Source organism: Diorhabda sublineata, chromosome 4 (genome assembly GCF_026230105.1).
Source record: "Diorhabda sublineata isolate icDioSubl1.1 chromosome 4, icDioSubl1.1, whole genome shotgun sequence".
Taxonomy (NCBI): domain Eukaryota; kingdom Metazoa; phylum Arthropoda; class Insecta; order Coleoptera; family Chrysomelidae; genus Diorhabda; species Diorhabda sublineata.
In genome coordinates this window covers 1,921,117-1,940,180 of record NC_079477.1, presented here as the reverse complement: position 1 = coordinate 1,940,180, position 19,064 = coordinate 1,921,117, and the positions used below count along the sequence as shown (strand labels likewise).

General features: G+C 34.6%; 2 protein-coding genes across 2 annotated transcripts in view; one reads left to right on the top strand and one right to left on the bottom strand.

The window, feature by feature from the left end:
- Positions 1 to 70: 70 nt before the first annotated feature.
- LOC130443518 (cleavage and polyadenylation specificity factor subunit 4) lies at positions 71 to 6,223 on the top strand. The gene is made up of 2 exons (XM_056778211.1): positions 71 to 252; positions 313 to 6,223. The coding sequence occupies exons 1-2, from the start codon at positions 150 to 152 to the stop codon at positions 1,065 to 1,067; spliced, it is 858 nt and encodes a 285-aa protein (XP_056634189.1). The 5' UTR covers positions 71 to 149; the 3' UTR covers positions 1,068 to 6,223.
- Positions 6,224 to 12,601: 6,378 nt separating this feature from the next.
- LOC130442943 (regulating synaptic membrane exocytosis protein 1) overlaps positions 12,602 to 19,064 on the bottom strand; it is a 102,253-nt gene continuing 95,790 nt past the window's right edge. Inside the window, exons 11-15 of the mRNA XM_056777352.1 lie at positions 14,236 to 14,417; positions 13,754 to 14,103; positions 13,354 to 13,686; positions 13,013 to 13,301; positions 12,602 to 12,951 (exon numbers count right to left, since the gene is read on the bottom strand). Coding sequence (XP_056633330.1) covers positions 12,675 to 12,951; positions 13,013 to 13,301; positions 13,354 to 13,686; positions 13,754 to 14,103; positions 14,236 to 14,417 — 1,431 coding nt within the window. The 3' untranslated portion in view covers positions 12,602 to 12,674. The remainder of the gene's footprint in view (positions 12,952 to 13,012; positions 13,302 to 13,353; positions 13,687 to 13,753; positions 14,104 to 14,235; positions 14,418 to 19,064) is intronic.

The following is a 19,064-nucleotide window of genomic DNA, read 5'->3' as shown; positions in this document are numbered from 1 at the left end:
ACCCTAAATGCAAAAATGTAAATTATGTTGCTTACCTTGTTAATGTAAAAAATGACAACAATGACATATTGTCATTGCTGACATTATTGACAATATCCTTAAGTTCTAAATAATTATTGTTGACTATATAAAATAGGATCATATATAAAATGGAGTGTCTAATAGCAAATGTTGATCATATTAAATTTGATATAGAAGTAGCATTAGAAGAACAGTATGGAGCTCTTCCATTACCATTTAACGGCATGGACAGTAAGTAATAATTGTTTTTTAAATATTAATCATTTATTTTACGAAATTTCTTCCTTTTAGAATCTACAGCGGCGGTTTGCTTATTTTTCACTGCACCTAATGGCTGCTCTAAAGGTCCTCAATGTCCCTTTAGACACGTTAGAGGTGACAGGACAATTGTTTGTAAACATTGGTTAAGAGGACTGTGTAAAAAAGGAGATCAGTGCGAATTCTTACACGAATATGATATGACAAAGATGCCAGAGTGTTATTTTTATTCGAGATTCAATGCATGTCATAATAAAGAATGCCCCTTCCTACACATTGATCCCGAAAGTAAAATAAAAGATTGTCCTTGGTACGACCGTGGTTTCTGTAGACATGGTCCACATTGTAGACATAGACATGTGAGGAGAGTATTGTGTACTAATTATTTAGCCGGATTTTGCCCGGATGGACCTAAATGTAAATATATGCATCCAAGATTTGAGCTTCCAGCACCTCCAGACCAACTGAAAGAACAAAAGAAAACACCTGTTATTATTTGTCATTTTTGTGGGGAACACGGTCACAAAGCTATTCACTGTAACAAAATGGTCGATCCTACTAAAGTACAATTTATTCAAACTGATGATAAAGACAAAGGACCTGAAGTTAATCCAGAAATTGCTGCTCAAAATTCATATTTACAGAAGATGCTACCGAAAAGACTGGAAGATGTTACTTGTTACAAATGTGGTACTAAAGGACATTATGCTAATAGATGTCCGAAGGGACATTTAGCTTTTTTGTCACAGTCCAAAACTGGTAATAATCAAGAAAATTGTGATTTATAAGTGAAGTTTTATTTAGGAATAATTATTTTAATAAATATTTAGCAGAATTTTCAGTCATCTTGCACTTATTACCTAAGAAATATCATATTCATGACTGCATCCTATTAATTTTTCTCAAAAGTAAGTGGACTCCTTCAAAATGTGGCTTCTTTTCTTGTTATTTTGTGTATCTAAGCTTGCAGTTTTGCCATACCCATTGTCTTAAGGTGGTATTTGATGAGATCAGAAAACTGACCACCAGCTTCATCTCATTTCTCGACATCTAGTAAAGACTTTTCCATTCTCTTGGACCTCCTCCAGTAAGACTCTATATCATCATTTAGGCTTCCTTTCATTTCTTTGTTGATGTGAGATGTAATGAGGCCACAGTAGAACTGTTGTCCAAAATATAGAGTCGTTGTCCCTTTATTTGGCAAAACTTACATCTTTATGAAGATAATGGGGCAAGCCGTGATCATTAACAAGTGTTGAGATTTTTAAAGCTTTATTGTCATAGTTATTACTAAGGAAGGATTGAAATGATCAAAAATTTGAAATATACTCATGTTTTATTATTTTTACTCTTTTACATATAGTACAGTACACCTATGGCGTTAATATAACAAAAATAATTCGGATATGATAACACATTTATGCTGAAATAGATTTTATTATTAAAATAATATTTTTGCTACTATACACATTTTGCACTGGATAATCACCAATGATATTTTCCCTTAAATCTATTTAGATAATTAGAATTATGCTTGATAGGATTTACCAGCAACGTAGATATACTTTTAGTCAAAGCATCGTTGCTGTAGATCCAAAGTAAATATTAAAAAAAAAAGAACAATACACAACAAATATGTTTTAATTGTTCAATCACAATCGATATTTGTAATGTAAAACTGGTATATCTTGCCCGCAAGATTCATTGTTTTAATAACCAATAAAACGACAATTCTACAGAGTATTTCGAAATATTTTTTTTATAGACGTTTCACACAGATTGTCCAAGGTCGAATCATTTTTGTAATTAAAATTCAGAGCCCTAGATGGATCTGCCAGCATAACTTTATATAAAGTTTTGACACATAAATTGATAATTTAATGTTGGTATTTGCGAAAATTACGAAGTGGGCGACATCTGTTAATTTTCTTTCAAACTTTAATAGAAGTGAACAATAAAACCAGAATACGAACTAATTTTGTTGTTTTATAAACATTACAAAGTGTTATTTGAAATTTTAGTTTAAATAGTGAAATAATATACCTGTTTAAAGTGTTTTTCTTATATAAAAAGACCACACATCCATAAGGTGTACTTCGAAAACAATAAAAAAGTGGTAAAAATTGTAAAAAGTAGTAGTTGTTAAAATCCTATTCTTGTGCCCATTTTTGGTAGGTTCGTGTAGATATTCAAGTCTCTTCCTCCTGTATTTATATGAATAAGTGCATTTCAAATATTTAACAACATAGTTAAGATTAATTGGGCTGGGAAGCTAGACCTGACGTCTGTTGACACAAACTTTTAATATTTTTTGAATTTGTTTTTCTCCTAACAAGATTACAACTAATAAATTTCCAACTTTATTTATTTTGAAATTGTGCCATTTTGAGAAATTCTATAAACAATAAAAGTAATAAATTTATAAACAAAAATTCACGAGTGGTGTTTCTTTCCTTCAGCAATGAGAAAAAAATCCTCATTTGAGGTTATGGTTATAAAAGTATAATGATCAATCTAACAAATTGTATAAATCAGCTGATGCCCATTTAAAAATGATCTTTCTTCTTTAAAATGAGAAAAATATTGTCTATTTATAGTATAAATGTGTGAAACTTGAAAAGAAAAAACTCCATTCAATTTAAAATTGACGATATTTAAAGACGTTTTTAGAAACTATATTTCGATCACACTCTGTAGAATCGGTTTAAAACCAAATTCAGTTTTCCTGGTAAATAAGTTGTTCACGATATGATTAAATATTCATTGTATATAAAGTTGTGCTCCATAAAAACATAATGCATTCTCACAGAAATGTCTACTTTAAAATCTATACGGTTATAATTGTTCTAACGTATTTAGAATTTCGAAAATTAGATAATGACAATTCCTTAATTACAAAGTGAAATATAATAAATCCATTTTTTTATGATTGTTTGAAGTAGAAAACTTTCTTACCGATATGCATGTCAACCAGTGTAAATTGGTTGCATAAACTAACTGAGTCTACAAGTGGGTCCCTCTATTTAGGTATTTGTTGTACTTCTCAAGACAAATTGCATTTTACTTTAAACATAATGACGTCGTGGCATGAAATGTTTGGAAGGGAATTATTTTATTTTTCTGTTTTAGAATATAGAAACAGTTTTGGAAGTAAAATAAATTCTATTGATTATAGATCAAATAAATTGAAGTCCATTTATAAGAAATTGCTTAATGTAGACTTTAGACCGTCCAGCAGCCAAGTCTTTTTTTTTCTAAATACGTTAAGAGTTTTCTTTAAAAACATATTTTTGACACTAAATCTAACACCTTCTATATTAAGTTTACACAAATCCAGTTGAAAATCTGAAAAAGCGTGGAAACTATTTCATGTTCAGTTTAAACAATAAAAATTTTCCAAATTAGCAGTCAAGCTTTTATGAAAAATTATTTTAAAGTAAATATAATAGATAGCATTAAATGATTATTTTATATATATATCTGTTATATAATGAATATTTCAAATAAGTTACGTCAATTCTTATGAAAGCACACAAAAATTGAACATGTGTTGTACAAAATTACAAATATTCGAATTTTCATTTCAATATATACGGAGTGTCCCACGACACTTTGGCAGTACCATATTTAAATGTATTAATGCCAATATCCTTAAGCAAAATTGAATTTTTGATATATTTTGAAGATATGAAGGCGAATCTTTGATTGTGGAATCATTTTTGGTAATAAAACATTGGAAAATTATGAGTTTTAATTATTTTGTTTTCACAAATTTTTGTAGGTTAGGTTAGATTAGTTTTTTTACGTCTTAGACCTTTTTATATGTTTTTCGTGATGATTTTAGTTGTATTTTCATATAAAACAATTTTTACAACACAAAACCCAACCTAAAAATATTAATTTTTCGATTTTTTATGAGCAAAAATAGGGTCAACGCCACTTCTAATCAAAGTTAGGTTAGGTTTTTTCCAAATTTATCGATATTAACTTGTATACAAGAAGTCGCAGGACTTTAGATGTAAAAAAGTGTGTGAAAAGTAAGAAACTTATTAGTTTCCAGTAATTATTACTGCCAAATGTACCGTGAAAACGTCGCTGTACATATACAATAGTATTTTTAATACCTATGTAACAACCCGGCTCGTTTTAATAAAAAATTCAAGCTGTTTACACTACTTGCAGCAGTGTACTTTTCTTATTCCCCCCGTAACAAAGTTGTTTATTCACCTATTTTATAGACGTTCCACACAGATGGCTCAAGGTCGAATCATTTTTATAATTAAAGTTTACAGCCCTAGATGGATCTGTCAGTATAACAATATGTGAAGTTGGCGAACTTGACACAAAACTGGATAATTTAATGTTGGTATACATTGCACAGTTGATGATTTATTATTATTTTGTTGTGTTCGTGGTTTTGTGTCCTTTTGATTATGTACAATGTTAGTTGTTAATTTTGTGAAATTATTTTCAATAAATGTTGTGTATAACATTAAGAATCTATTAATGTAATGTATTTATTTCCAAAAAGGACTTAAAACGTTTTAATAGATGGCTACCGGCTATAAACAGTACTAAATTAACTGCAAGAGATTTGTTAGGAAATTCAAGTGATTTATTTATTATTTTATTAAAATTTGGTTTAATTACTTAATTAATTATGTAAGTATTCAATATTATATTTTCATCTTATTAATAAATAAAAACTCGTTTGATTTCGATTATTATTATAATAATTATAAAATTGTCTATCTAAATCTAATGTGGGTTATCTCTTAGAAAGAAGGAGCCACGCATTTAATATTGTGATGATAGGAATTGAATGAGTAAAAGTATGAGAAGTTGGAGCGGAATCGCGATATAAAATTGAATTGAGATTTATTGTTAAGTGGAATTTTAGTTTTTAATGTTTTTTTTTTTGTTTTATTTGATACGATAAGGTTATTTTAATAATATAGATATTGAAAATACTATAATATTTAGTTTGAGTGCTTCAACTAATCACGAACGTAACCAATTTATACAGATTGTCACTAGCTAATTATATGTATCATGTTATAATAATACTATACTAACATTTATAGACATCAATCGTCCATATATTTTATAGATTTATTTATATAAAGTGGATTGTCATGTTTCAATGTTAGGCCATTGATTACAGTATTTTTTTTATTTTTATAAGTTTTGAGACAGACATTCAACTTTTGACATAATATATTTTTTAATATCCAATTTTTTCACCGAAAACGAGGCTTTTTGAAATCGAACGGAGAAGATAAAAAAAATTTTTACATCCAATCCGTTTACTCTACAATCATTACCATTTTCTTCTTTCTGTTCTATGTCTAAACTCCCATCGAACAAATTTTTATTCAAGATAACTCTTTAAATATCGATAACTCGTCCATTGAAATAGACAATGGAGCAGGTCCTGTTTCATTATGTTAATCGTTTACTTGAAGAATATTTATTTTGTGGGTTTACAATTTTTTTGAGATGAGTGATGACGTTATATAAAACGAGTTAAGATAGCGAAAAGTGAACTGTACAGTGTAAAATTTAAAAATTTGGCCAACTTTATTAAGAACCAGCTATCTTTGTTTCACTGTGAGATGATTGGTAAGATAAGACGAGGTCGAAGAGATTTAGAATGATTTCTAGGAAATCGAAGATTCTAGAAAGTGATACGATTATATAAAACTATATAAGATGAGGGACAAAAGATATAGAATTATGGAAGGAGTGAGATACAAGAAATTAGAAGGAAAACTCGTGCTAATTTGAACTGACATAGATCGTTGTGCCCGTCCGTTGTCCCAAATTTGGTGATTTGGTTATTCGGAACGACTGTCTATTTACAGTTTGATGCGGTCCGTTTTTTTTTTGTTAGTTTACGACAAATTACAGATTTCCAGGAAATCGAACATTCTGGAAAGCGATGATAGTATATAAAACGTGTCTCCAGCAACAGGGAAGTTAGTTAAATAGTCGTGCGCAGCCGGACGCCCTGTATAATCGATTTAATAATAATGACTAGTATTTAAAGAGTTACCTGAATATTACAATAACAAATTAGGGCACGATATTCCACCGATTGTGAGCCTAATTGGGTTCGTCGATAAAAACAACTCGCAACATTTTTTTTTGTAAATTATCGAAAGCCAATAGAAAAATATTTGATAAAAACATTGTTTCGGTTAGGGAAAATCTATTCACGTCGTTTTTTTTATGTAAAACTGAATCTTTTCTACTAATAACGCAGAAGATTCTCACTAGGTACTTGCTGACACGAATAAAATGGTACGGGTTGGTATTTAAATCTATTTTTGGTGATGATATTGATCATTATACGTTTTTGTTTACATTTTACTTTCGAAATGCGCGAATAAAAGACCCTCAAGATGGATGTAGGGCGCGATCATCCTCTCTTCTCAACGACATCCATTGAACCGAGCGACGGGGTCGATATTTACCGAATAAAATTCGTTTCGTTTAATATCGAAGACTATTTCTCACGACAAATAGATTTAAATATCCATAAAGAGTCCTTAAAAATTATTGGTCCTTAGTAAATCTTATATATTGATATTATAAAGCAGTGTTTATACGAAGCCAGTAATTTTGGAGCCAGTCCTGAGTCGGTCTGGCACCTGTTGTTTAAACGAGGCTGTTCATTCGCGGATTTTTCTTTTGGTGTGCACTCAACGGCTGTGCACACGCTTAAAGTTTAAGGAGGAATTTATACGAGGCCAGTAATGCCAGTCCTCCAGACAATCCAGCGTTGGATTGACCTTTGTTGTTTAGACGATTCACGGATTTTTCATCTGGTGTGCACACGTTTAAAGCGGGATTCACGCTAGGCCTGCAATGCCGACGCTAGTCCTCCAGACAAGCCAGCGTTGGACTGACTTCTGTTGTTTATTAACGGATTTTTCTTCGAGTGTGCACTCAACGGCTGTGCACACGTTTAAAGTTTAAGGAGGAATTTACACGAAGCCAGTAATGCCAGTCCTCCAGTCAATCCAGCATTGGACTGAGGTTTGTTTCTTAAACGATTCGCGGATTTTTCTTCGGGTGTGTACACGTTTAAAGCGGGATTCACGCGAGGCCAGTAATGCCGACGCTAGTCCTCCAGACAAGCCAGCGTTGGACTGACATTTGTTGTTTATTAACGGATTTTTCTTCGAGTGTGCACTCAACGGCTGTGCACACGTTTAAAGTTTAAGGAGGAATTTACACGAAGCCAGTAATGCCAGTCCTCCAGTCAATCCAGCATTGGACTGAGGTTTGTTTCTTAAACGATTCGCGGATTTTTCTTCGGGTGTGTACACGTTTAAAGCAGGATTCACACGAGGCTTGTAATGCCGACGCTAGTCCTCCAGACAACCCAGCGTTGGACTGACTTCTGTTGTTTAAACGAGGCCGTTCATTCACTGATTTTTCTTCTGATGTGCACTCAACGGCTGTGCACACGTTTAAAGTTTAAGGAGGAATTTACGCGAAGCCAGTAATGCCAGTCCCCCAGACAATCCAGCGTTGGACTGACATTTGTTGTTTATTAACGGATTTTTCTTCGAGTGTGCACTCAACGGCTGTGCACACGTTTAAAGTTTAAGGAGGAATTTACGCGAAGCCAGTAATGCCAGTCCCCCAGACAATCCAGCGTTGGGCTGACATTTGTTGTTTATTAACGGATTTTTCTTCGAGTGTGCACTCAACGGCTGTGCACACGTTTAAAGTTTAAGGAGGAATTTACGCGAAGCCAGTAATGCCAGTCCCCCAGACAATCCAGCGTTGGACTGACATTTGTTGTTTATTAACGGATTTTTCTTCGAGTGTGCACTCAACGGCTGTGCACACGTTTAAAGTTTAAGGAGGAATTTACGCGAAGCCAGTAATGCCAGTCCCCCAGACAATCCAGCGTTGGACTGACATTTGTTGTTTATTAACGGATTTTTCTTCGAGTGTGCACTCAACGGCTGTGCACACGTTTAAAGTTTAAGGAGGAATTTACGCGAAGCCAGTAATGCCAGTCCCCCAGACAATCCAGCGTTGGACTGACATTTGTTGTTTATTAACGGATTTTTCTTCCAGTGTGCACTCTTCGGGTGTGCACACGTTTAAAGTTGAAAAATAATGAACCGGCGGCTAAGTTTGTTGACAAAATATGTTTAAAGGACATCTCTGTAGTATTAAGAGAAGACTTGATTGATTTAATAGAAAAAAAAAACGTCTCTGGGTGAGAAAATTAAGTTAAGCGATAGAGCTGCACTCGGAGCTTTCGTTTTGTTGCTGAAACAACTAAGAGTAGAAGATCGTTGTGAGTACAGGTTACTGTTGGAAACTTTGATGAGTTACTTTCGCTTATACCGAGCTCTATTCAGCTCCAAGACACTCCCATAAGAGACACGTTAGTCAGTGATTGGCGTGATGCGTTTAGACGCATTCGCAACGCTGGAGCGGAGGTCTAGGGATATAAGGGTGCTTGAAATACAGAAGGGCGCTATATTATCGTCGATAAGCAGCGTTGGCTCGATTTGAAAAACTGTTTACACAAGGCAAATACCAAACCATCGGTTGCTGTGAGCGCATCGTGTAAACCGGGCTTAAGAGATATTAAAAGATATTTTTTGCCGATATGAGTCGGTCTATTTTAATAAAATATTAAGCAGATATGATATTTTGTTGTTGTCCATACGCATATTTTGACTATAATGGCATAGTCTGTTTGGAAAGTAGTTATCGATATGAATCGATCCGTTAGAATCGATCGGGGCGTTTCTAGGCGGAAAACTAAAAAAAAAGTGCCAAAAAAACCATCGTAATCCAGATAAAAGGCGTTGCAGGAAAATTGTATACACATAAAAACTACTGGCAACATTGTAATAAAATTCTGACTCCCATAGATGACGCTAGTTCGTACCGTAGAGTTAATATTATAGAAAATCAAGTTCTATCTCTTTCTATTCGCCAATAAAACTTCTATTTCTCTCTCTCTCTCTCTCTCCATTAGCAGTTCTATGGTTCGCACCAAGTATTATTTTGAGGTTAGATTCATGAATATGCGATATTAAGAAACTGGAAATTATTTTTCGACTCTCAAAACAGACTATAAAAAATGATTGATGAGAATGTGAAGATTCCATTCGATTGAGATGTGATTTAGGTAAAATAATCACAATGATTACGCTGTTTACTTTTATTTCGGTCGCGGTTTGGCAACGCCGCCCGACTGTCGTTAAAAGATTTGAGGTTAGGTTAGGTATTAAAACTAAATTTTCTATTTAACGTTCCATCGGCTACGGTGAAAGCTTCTCGTAATAATGATCTTTAGAGTAGGGAAGTTATGACGGCATTAATCTTTGCCGTTAGTTATTCTTTGTGGTATTTATGCGCCGATAAATCAGCCGTGAAAAATGATCTAAGCAAATAACGTTTTTCGGATTTAATTATCCGACGAAGTATAGAAAAAATGTGATAAAATTGACAGTTTTTCGTAACTGGAATTCGTCCAGATTTTTTTCCGATTATTTATTGTATTCCCGATTTGTCAATATTTAGTTTTTAGTCCAGTGAATAAAGGATTCGACCTTGAAAAAATTGTTTTAATCGGTAGATCTGAACTAGAACTTCAAATTTTGAAAATACTCTGGGATGCAGAGGACGGAAAGGGCTCTGAAATAGCTCTGAATCAACAGCTATAGCTGTAGACTGAAGTTTTCTTTTTTTCGCGTTATGGGGGATCTGTATTTTCTTCTCCATGTCTCCTCAGAAGATGTGTCCAGGATCCAAGATCAGTGTGCTCAGTTCCAAGCTCAGCACGGGCTTTCTCGATTCGAATCCTTATTCCAAAACAGGAGAAGTTATTGCCTTATAAAGGATTTTTTCTTCTGCAAGACTCTGGAAATGGTTTTAATGGCATAGTTTCGTCTTATTGTGTACATGTTGGGTTCCGGAAACGTGAAAAATGCGCTAAATTTGGGTTAAATCGGCTTCAATTGATCCTGATAAAGAATTTATCCTCTGTAGCATTTGAGAACGCTTTTAATGGGGTTATTTTGCGTATGTTTGCGCATTTGAGGTTTCGTGAACGTGGGAAATGCGCTAAATTTGGGTTAAATCGACTTCAATTGATCCTGATAAAGAATTTATCCTCTGCAGCACTTGAGAACGGTTTTAATGGGGTTATTTTGCGTATGTTTGCGCATTTGAGGTTTCGAGAACGTGGGAAATGCGCTAAATTTGGGTTAAATCGACTTCAATTGATCCTGATAAAGAATTTATCCTCTGTAGCATTTGAGAACGCTTTTAATGGGGTTATTTTGCGTATGTTTGCGCATTTGAGGTTTCGTGAACGTGGGAAATGCGCTAAATTTGGGTTAAATCGGCTTCAATTGATTCTGATTAAGAATTTATCCTCTGTAGCATTTGAGAACGCTTTTAATGGAGTTATTTTGCGTATGTTTGCGCATTTGAGGTTTCGTGAACGTGGGAAATGCGCTAAATTTGGGTTATATCGGCTTCAATTGATCCTGATAAAGAATTTATCCTCTGTAGCATTTGAGAACGCTTTTAATGGAGTTATTTTGCGTATGTTTGCGCATTTGAGGTTTCGTGAACGTGAAAAATGCGCTAAATTTGGGTTAAATCGACTTCAATTGATCCTGATAAAGAATTTATCCTCTGTAGCATTTGAGAACGCTTTTAATGGGGTTATTTTGCGTATGTTTGCGCATTTGAGGTTTCGTGAACGTGGGAAATGCGCTAAATTTGGGTTAAATCGGCTTCAATTGATTCTGATAAAGAATTTATCCTCTGTAGCATTTGAGAACGCTTTTAATGGGGTTATTTTGCGTATGTTTGCGCATTTGAGGTTTCGTGAACGTGGGAAATGCGCTAAATTTGGGTTAAATCGGCTTCAATTGATCCTGATAAAGAATTTATCCTCTGTAGCATTTGAGAACGCTTTTAATGGGGTTATTTTGCGTATGTTTGCGCATTTGAGGTTTCGTGAACGTGGGAAATGCGCTAAATTTGGGTTAAATCGGCTTCAATTGATCCTGATAAAGAATTTATCCTCTGTAGCATTTGAGAACGCTTTTAATGGGGTTATTTTGCGTATGTTTGCGCATTTGAGGTTTCGTGAACGTGGGAAATGCGCTAAATTTGGGTTAAATCGGCTTCAATTGATCCTGATAAAGAATTTATCCTCTGTAGCATTTGAGAACGCTTTTAATAGGGTTATTTTGCGTATGTTTGCGCATTTGAGGTTTCGTGAACGTGGGAAATGCGCTAAATTTGGGTTAAATCGACTTCAATTGATCCTGATAAAGAATTTATCCTCTGTAGCATTTGAGAACGCTTTTAATGGGGTTATTTTGCGTATGTTTGCGCATTTGAGGTTTCGTGAACGTGGAAAATGCGCTAAATTTGGGTTAAATCGACTTCAATTGATCCTGATTAAGAATTTATCCTCTGTAGCATTTGAGAACGCTTTTAATGGAGTTATTTTGCGTATGTTTGCGCATTTGAGGTTTCGTGAACGTGGGAAATGCGCTAAATTTGGGTTAAATCGACTTCAATTGATCCTGATAAAGAATTTATCCTCTGCAGCACTTGGAAACGTTTTTAATAAAGTTGTTTTGCGCATATAAATGTGCATTTAGGGTTTGGTAAACGTGCGGAAAGGGGCTTATTTTGGATTAAATCGATTTGAATTGGTCCTGATAAAGGATTTATCTTGTGCAGCACTTTGGAACTCTCATAATGGGGTTGTTTTGCGTGTCTATGTGCGTTTAGGGTTTCGAAAAGTGTAAAATGCGCTAAATTAGGGTTAAATCGACTTTGAATAGCCCCGACAAAGGATTTATTCTCTGTAGCATTTGAGAACGCTTTTAATGGGGTTATTTTGCGTATTTTTGCGCATTTCGGGTTCCGTGAACGTGGGAAATGCGCTAAATTTGGGTTAAATCGACTCGATAAAGGATTTATCCTCTACAGGACTTTAGAACGCTTTTAAGAAGAGATTAGAGGCTAGTGTATGCTACGCTGAAGTACAGCAAATCTCTAAAACACAATTAAGAGCTGAAAAAACTGATAATCACCTACATATTTGATTGATTAAGGTAAAAACTCATGTGTGTCGAGTCAGTCGGACAAATAAACTTTCACTTATCGTACACTGGATGCTGAGAAAAATGCATCTTCGAGAAGAAAAACGTCGTTGACGACGTGCCAAACTTTCGACATTTACGTATTGGATTAAAAAGTGAAAAAAATCGTGATGTTTCTACCGAAATCTCACCAAATCTCGTTCGCAATCAACCAATAACCAAATAAATATCGAAAAGATCCTAATCAGCAAAACTCTCCGGCGGACTGTCAGCCGCAGGTCAAGGCGAATCGTTGGAATCCGATCCGAGCGAATGAATCGGAAACAACGGATACCATCCAGTCGTTAAATGCGTCAAAGTGATGGCGTCTAAAGCTACTTCGGCGCCACCTAGACCTTGATTGTGTTCGAAACCGCCTTGTCTTTCCCATAACATAACGACCAGACTTCTACCTAGAACATCGCAAGCTTGATATTTCAAGGTTTGTCGAAACTGGGGTTCGCAGCTGTGCTTTATCACTCTGGTCTTTTTCTTCTGCAGCCAACGATCGCCGTCTCTGTAGTGCACAAGTATAAAAACAAAAGTTTTTCTACGACAAAATTCGTTTTGTTTTTTACCTCAAGTAACATTTCACGTAAGTATCCGGTAGAATGTCCTTGGCGGGTATGTGTCTAGCGCACGCGACTTCGACCTCCAATTGTCCTTTGGTCATGAGCAATCCCAATTTGATTTCGACCGGTTTTGTGCTCGAAAGTCGGAATCCTCGGGGTTTTATTTGGCCCGGTCCCAATTGTGGCGGCGAAGTGCGTTCGGGACTCGAAGGCGGGCTTATTTCCTTAGCACTTTCGTTCAATTCTATAACGCTTTCTTTACGAGAATCCCGACGCTCCGAAGCACCACTCGAACCTAAAGAATTACATAAACAAAAATCGCCTTTCCATCGTCAATATTCACTTACGTCTATGTCTTTTATCCCCAGTTAAACTCATGGTCCTTCCTAATTCTCCTTTCACAGCTTTTAGGCTCTTCAAAATTTCCTCGGGATCTCTCAGCATCCTGGTGCAACTGCTTCTCCTTCGATCTCTACTGTAAGACGCCGGCGGAGGGACCGCGGCTCGCTCGGCTTCTTGTTGCTCTTGCGCCGATTGGAACGAAGATCTTCTAGAACCGGGAAGGGATCTCGAAAAATCCTTTCCTAATTCATAAACTTCCACTTCCAATTGTTCCGATTGGGACGAACCTCTTCTGGAACCCCAAGCGTGATCCGGATGCAGTAGACTCGCGCATTCTCCTGGAAATTACGCGAAAAATAAAAAGGGATATTGGGAAATGATATCGGTCGGGAATGTAGTACGTACCTATCGAATCGACGTCGTCCGATACACTACGTTGATTGCCGAAATCGTTCCGTTTTCCGGCTCCGACGATCGATCCCCTAGGAGAAGTATGCGGCGATTTACCTCGGAGTTGTCTGGGATCTTCCAATCTACACCAAACAGCTCTATCGTCCAAGAAAACTTTTTGTATGTCGACGGAGCATTCGCCTAAAAAGGCGTGTTCGTTGTGCGGTATTAAATCCCATAAAGTTATTTCTAGAACGCGTTCCATTAATTCGTCTCCCGGAACGTTCGGAAAGCTCAAGTTCGCGTTCCAAATGGGGTTTTGACTTGCCGGGGCTACTTCCGTTTGAACGCAGTGCTCTTCAGATCTAAAAATGCGATTTAGTTTATTTCAATCTTCTTTTAAAACCGCTAGCCGCCATTTTGATTATAACCTCACAAAATCATTTGTCGCAATCAATATTTTGAGAAATAGTTTCCGGTCCGATGTCGATACTCACGTGAGAGGTAGTAAGCATAATCGAGCATAGGCTTCGGGAACGGATCCGTATCCTAAACTATCGTCTCTACATCCCAAATCATCGGCGGCTAAAACGGCCACTACTAATTCTTTTCTTTCGTCGTGGTACCATATTTGAATTTGAATTCTTCCAGACACGCACCTTTCTCTTGCCAGTTGTTCCTTAAAAAGTATAAAACCATTTTTAAATCCTTCTGTAAGAGATATAACAACGCAAGGCGTAGAGAGAAATTGTTTCAATTTGTGGACAAAAAGTCGTGAAAACAAACATATAGTAGAAGAAATTTTCCAGTAAATATACCCCCAAATTATGCGGGATAATATCGATTTGATTTCAATTGGCAAATGATTGTGCATTTTTTTACGTTGTAAAATATCGAGCCCTTGACTAATAGTGAACGTGGAGTAGGTCCGCATTTTTAACATTCGGAACTTTTCAAGTTCCACAGATATAATTTCATAATTTATTTCTCCTAGTTAGTACAATAAATTATTTAATGCGATAGTGAAGTGACAAATTTTGATGACGTACTATCGAAGATCACGTGATCACAAGATCAGATTCCACTTAACCATTTTGTACTAATATTCAAGTTGCTTCCTGTTGACAAACATCTGTACAACTTATCAGATATACCCTGTAGGTATGACGGTAAAAAATTGGGCGTTTAGTTCTTAGACAAACCGTCAGTTCACGTGGACTCATTGTTTACGAATGAAAACATCGAATCGTAAACATAAATGCATTTCAATTGGCCGAAGCTGTCGGAAACAATTGTTTCGAAATATTCCTGCGATAAGCAGTGGCGTAGCTAGGTGAGATTCATTTAATTCACAAATTTCGACGTTAGAAGTAATGGTACAAGTTCGATGGTACAAAAAGGGTTCAGTTCACGTCCGGTATCCTGTTTAAACCAAACTCCATTACGTTTTACTCGTCTATTTACGTTTTATAATTAAATATTCAGTTGTAGCAAGTTAACGAGTTATAATTTTACATTTAAGAGCGTTTCTATTAAACGTATAATCGAAATAAATTCTTCATTGATTCAGTTTTATACAGTGAGTGTTCGAGAAGTTCATGCTCAAAAATGGACGTACACAAAATCAAGTATAGTTCGATGGCGACAAGATTATTTGCGTCTAATAGACGAATGTGGTACAAAAAGGGCTCAGTTCACGTCCGGTATCCTGTTTAAACCAAACTCCATTACGTTTTACTCGTCTATTTACTTTTTATAATTAAATATTCAGTTGTAGCAAGTTAACGAGTTTTAATTTTACATTTAAGAGCGTTTCTATTAAACGCATAATCGAAATAAATTCTTCATTGATTCAGTTTTATACAGTGAGTGTTCGAGAAGTTCATGCTCATAAATGGACGTACACAAAATCAAGTATAGTTCGATGGCGACAAGATTATTTCCGTCTAATAGACGAATTTTGTACAAAAAGGCTCAGTTCACGTCCGGTATCCTGTTTAAACCAAACTCCATTACGTTTTACTCGTCTATTTACTTTTTATAATTAAATATTCAGTTGTAGCAAGTTAACGAGTTTTAATTTTACATTTAAGAGCGCTTCTATTAAACGCATAATCGAAATAAATTCTTCATTGATTCAGTTTTATACAGTGAGTGTTCGAGAAGTTCATGCTCATAAATGGACGTACACAAAATCAAGTATAGTTCGATGGCGACAAGATTATTTCCGTCTAATAGACGAATTTTGTACAAAAAGGCTCAGTTCACGTCCGGTATCCTGTTTAAACCAAACTCCATTACGTTTTACTCGTCTATTTACGTTTTATAATTAAATATTCAGTTGTAGCAAGTTAACGAGTTTTAATTTTACATTTAAGAGCGCTTCTATTAAACGCATAATCGAAATAAATTCTTCATTGATTCAGTTTTATACAGTGAGTGTTGGAGAAGTTCATGCTCATAAATGGACGTACACAAAATCAAGTATAGTTCGATGGCGACAAGATTATTTCCGTCTAATAGACGAATGTGGTACAAAAAGGGCTCAGTTCATGTCTGGTATCCTGTTTAAACCAAACTCCATTACGTTTTACTCGTCTATTTACTTTTTATAATTAAATATTCAGTTGTAGCAAGTTAACGAGTTTTAATTTTACATTTAAGAGCGTTTCTATTAAACGCATAATCGAAATAAATTCTTCATTGATTCAGTTTTATACAGTGAGTGTTGGAGAAGTTCATGCTCATAAATGGACGTACACAAAATCAAGTATAGTTCGATGGCGACAAGATTATTTCCGTCTAATAGACGAATGTGGTACAAAAAGGGCTCAGTTCATGTCTGGTATCCTGTTTAAACCAAACTCTATTACGTTTTACTCGTCTATTTACGTTTTATAATTGAATATTCAGTTGTAGCAAGTTAACGAGTTTTAATTTTACATTTAAGAGCGCTTCTATTAAACGCATAATCGAAATAAATTCTTCATTGATTCAGTTTTATACAGTGAGTGTTGGAGAAGTTCATGCTCATAAATGGACGTACACAAAATCAAGTATAGTTCGATGGCGACAAGATTATTTGCGTCTAATAGACGAATGTGGTACAAAAAGGGCTCAGTTCATGTCTGGTATCCTGTTTAAACCAAACTCTATTACGTTTTACTCGTCTATTTACGTTTTATAATTAAATATTCAGTTGTAGCAAGTTAACGAGTTTTAATTTTACATTTAAGAGCGTTTTTATTAAACGTATAATCGAAATAAATTCTTCATTGATTCAGTTTTATACAGTGAGCGTTCGAAAAGTTCATGCTCATAAATGGACGTACACAAAATCAAGTATAGTTCGATGGCGACAAGATTATTTGCGTCTAATAGACGAATAGGGTACAAAAAGGGCTCAGTTCATGTCTGGTATCCTGTTTAAACCAAACTCTATTACGTTTTACTCGTCTATTTACGTTTTATAATTAAATATTCAGTTGTAGCAAGTTAACGAGTTTTAATTTTACATTTAAGAGCGTTTTTATTAAACGTATAATCGAAATAAATTCTTCATTGATTCAGTTTTATACAGTGAGCGTTCGAAAAGTTCATGCTCATAAATGGACGTACACAAAATCAAGTATAGTTCGATGGCGACAAGATTATTTGCGTCTAATAGGCGAATGTGGTACAAAAAGGGCTCAGTTCATGTCTGGTATCCTGTTTAAACCAAACTCTATTACGTTTTACTCGTCTATTTACGTTTTATAATTAAATATTCAGTTGTAGCAAGTTAACGAGTTTTAATTTTACATTTAAGAGCGTTTCTATTAAACGCATAATCGAAATAAATTCTTCATTGATTTAGTTTTATACAGTGAGTGTTGGAGAAGTTCATGCTCATAAATGGACGTACACGATAATCCAAAACAAACAGTGAAATAAAACGAAATGTTTAGTTGGAAAAAAAATGATTTTGTTGTAAAGCATTAACTTCTGGTACATACTAATTTCACTACGACAGTCTAAGTACTAAAAATCATACAAAACATAAACAATTCAAGCAGCTATGGAAGTGAGAAAGCGATATCTAGTGCCAGTTGGGACCTAAGGCAGGTATTTTGGTATTTCTAATATTATTAAATTAAAAGCCAAAACGTACCGTGTTTTTTTTTTCAAAACTTCACTGCAAAATCGTCAATATGAAGTCATCATCCTGAGGGAAGGTTTTGTATTACAAAAACACGAAATAATTGGTTTAAAATTTTTACTTTATAGGCATTTGTTTACATCGTTTAATTTGATTTGTAAGTCAAACTGTGGTTCCGATTTCAAGCGAATTTTTTGACAAAAATATTCTCATATACACGATGTCCCGCATAAGAATCGAAACAGGTTTAATTCTATGCCAAATTGCTTCCCCGAGGAGAAAATTTTCTTCGATTTTTTGTACCCTACTTGAGCTCGAATAATTTAAGAAATAAATTGTCCCCAATCGTCACATTTTGGATTCCGCTATACGCTTCTGTCTTTTCTTATGCGGACATCCTGTATAACTAAAATTTTGGGTGTTATACAGACACACGTATATAAATATTTGAAGACTGCAAAAAGTTTTTTTTTGGTTCAATTATTCAAATAATCGTAAGTTTGGAAATTAAAAACTAACCTAAAAATTACGTTTTTGAAAATAACTCGAAAAAATGAGAAGATATGAAAAAAAGTTTCAGATAAAAAATGTAGTAAATCGAATTCTCTATAAAATCGTCATTAATCATATTTTAGTTATTTGCGATAGAAATCGAGATAATTGTGATAAATTATTAAAATTCACGGCGTATTAAAAATTAAGTTCATTTATTTACTTTTTAAATTGTATCCTAATTTCACTGGACTATTAGACTTCGACGTATGTCTGGGTGTATGGGAAATTAACTGTCAAAATATTGGGGTGAGAATCTTGAAACTATACCATTTATAAAACAAACTATTCACAGGTTGACTTACTCTTAATTTTTTCAATTTTTTTTTTTTTCGGACAATTCTGCCCCAGCTGACACTAACATCAAATAACCACTAACAACTAGAAAAAAATCATCGAAATTTGGCACTCTGTCAATTATAGTCCGTTCGTTTAACGTTCCAAGTTATTTTACTCGAACGAAAGCAATAAAAATAAGATTAATCTTCATAAATCAATTGAAAAAGAATATCTACAAATAATAAACCGTATTTTGACGAAGAAATAATTTTACCTGAATGAAAGCAATAAAAATAGAATCCAAAACACTTTTCCCAACATTCACAGCTTCAACAGACTCAAATCTGGTTCGTTTTA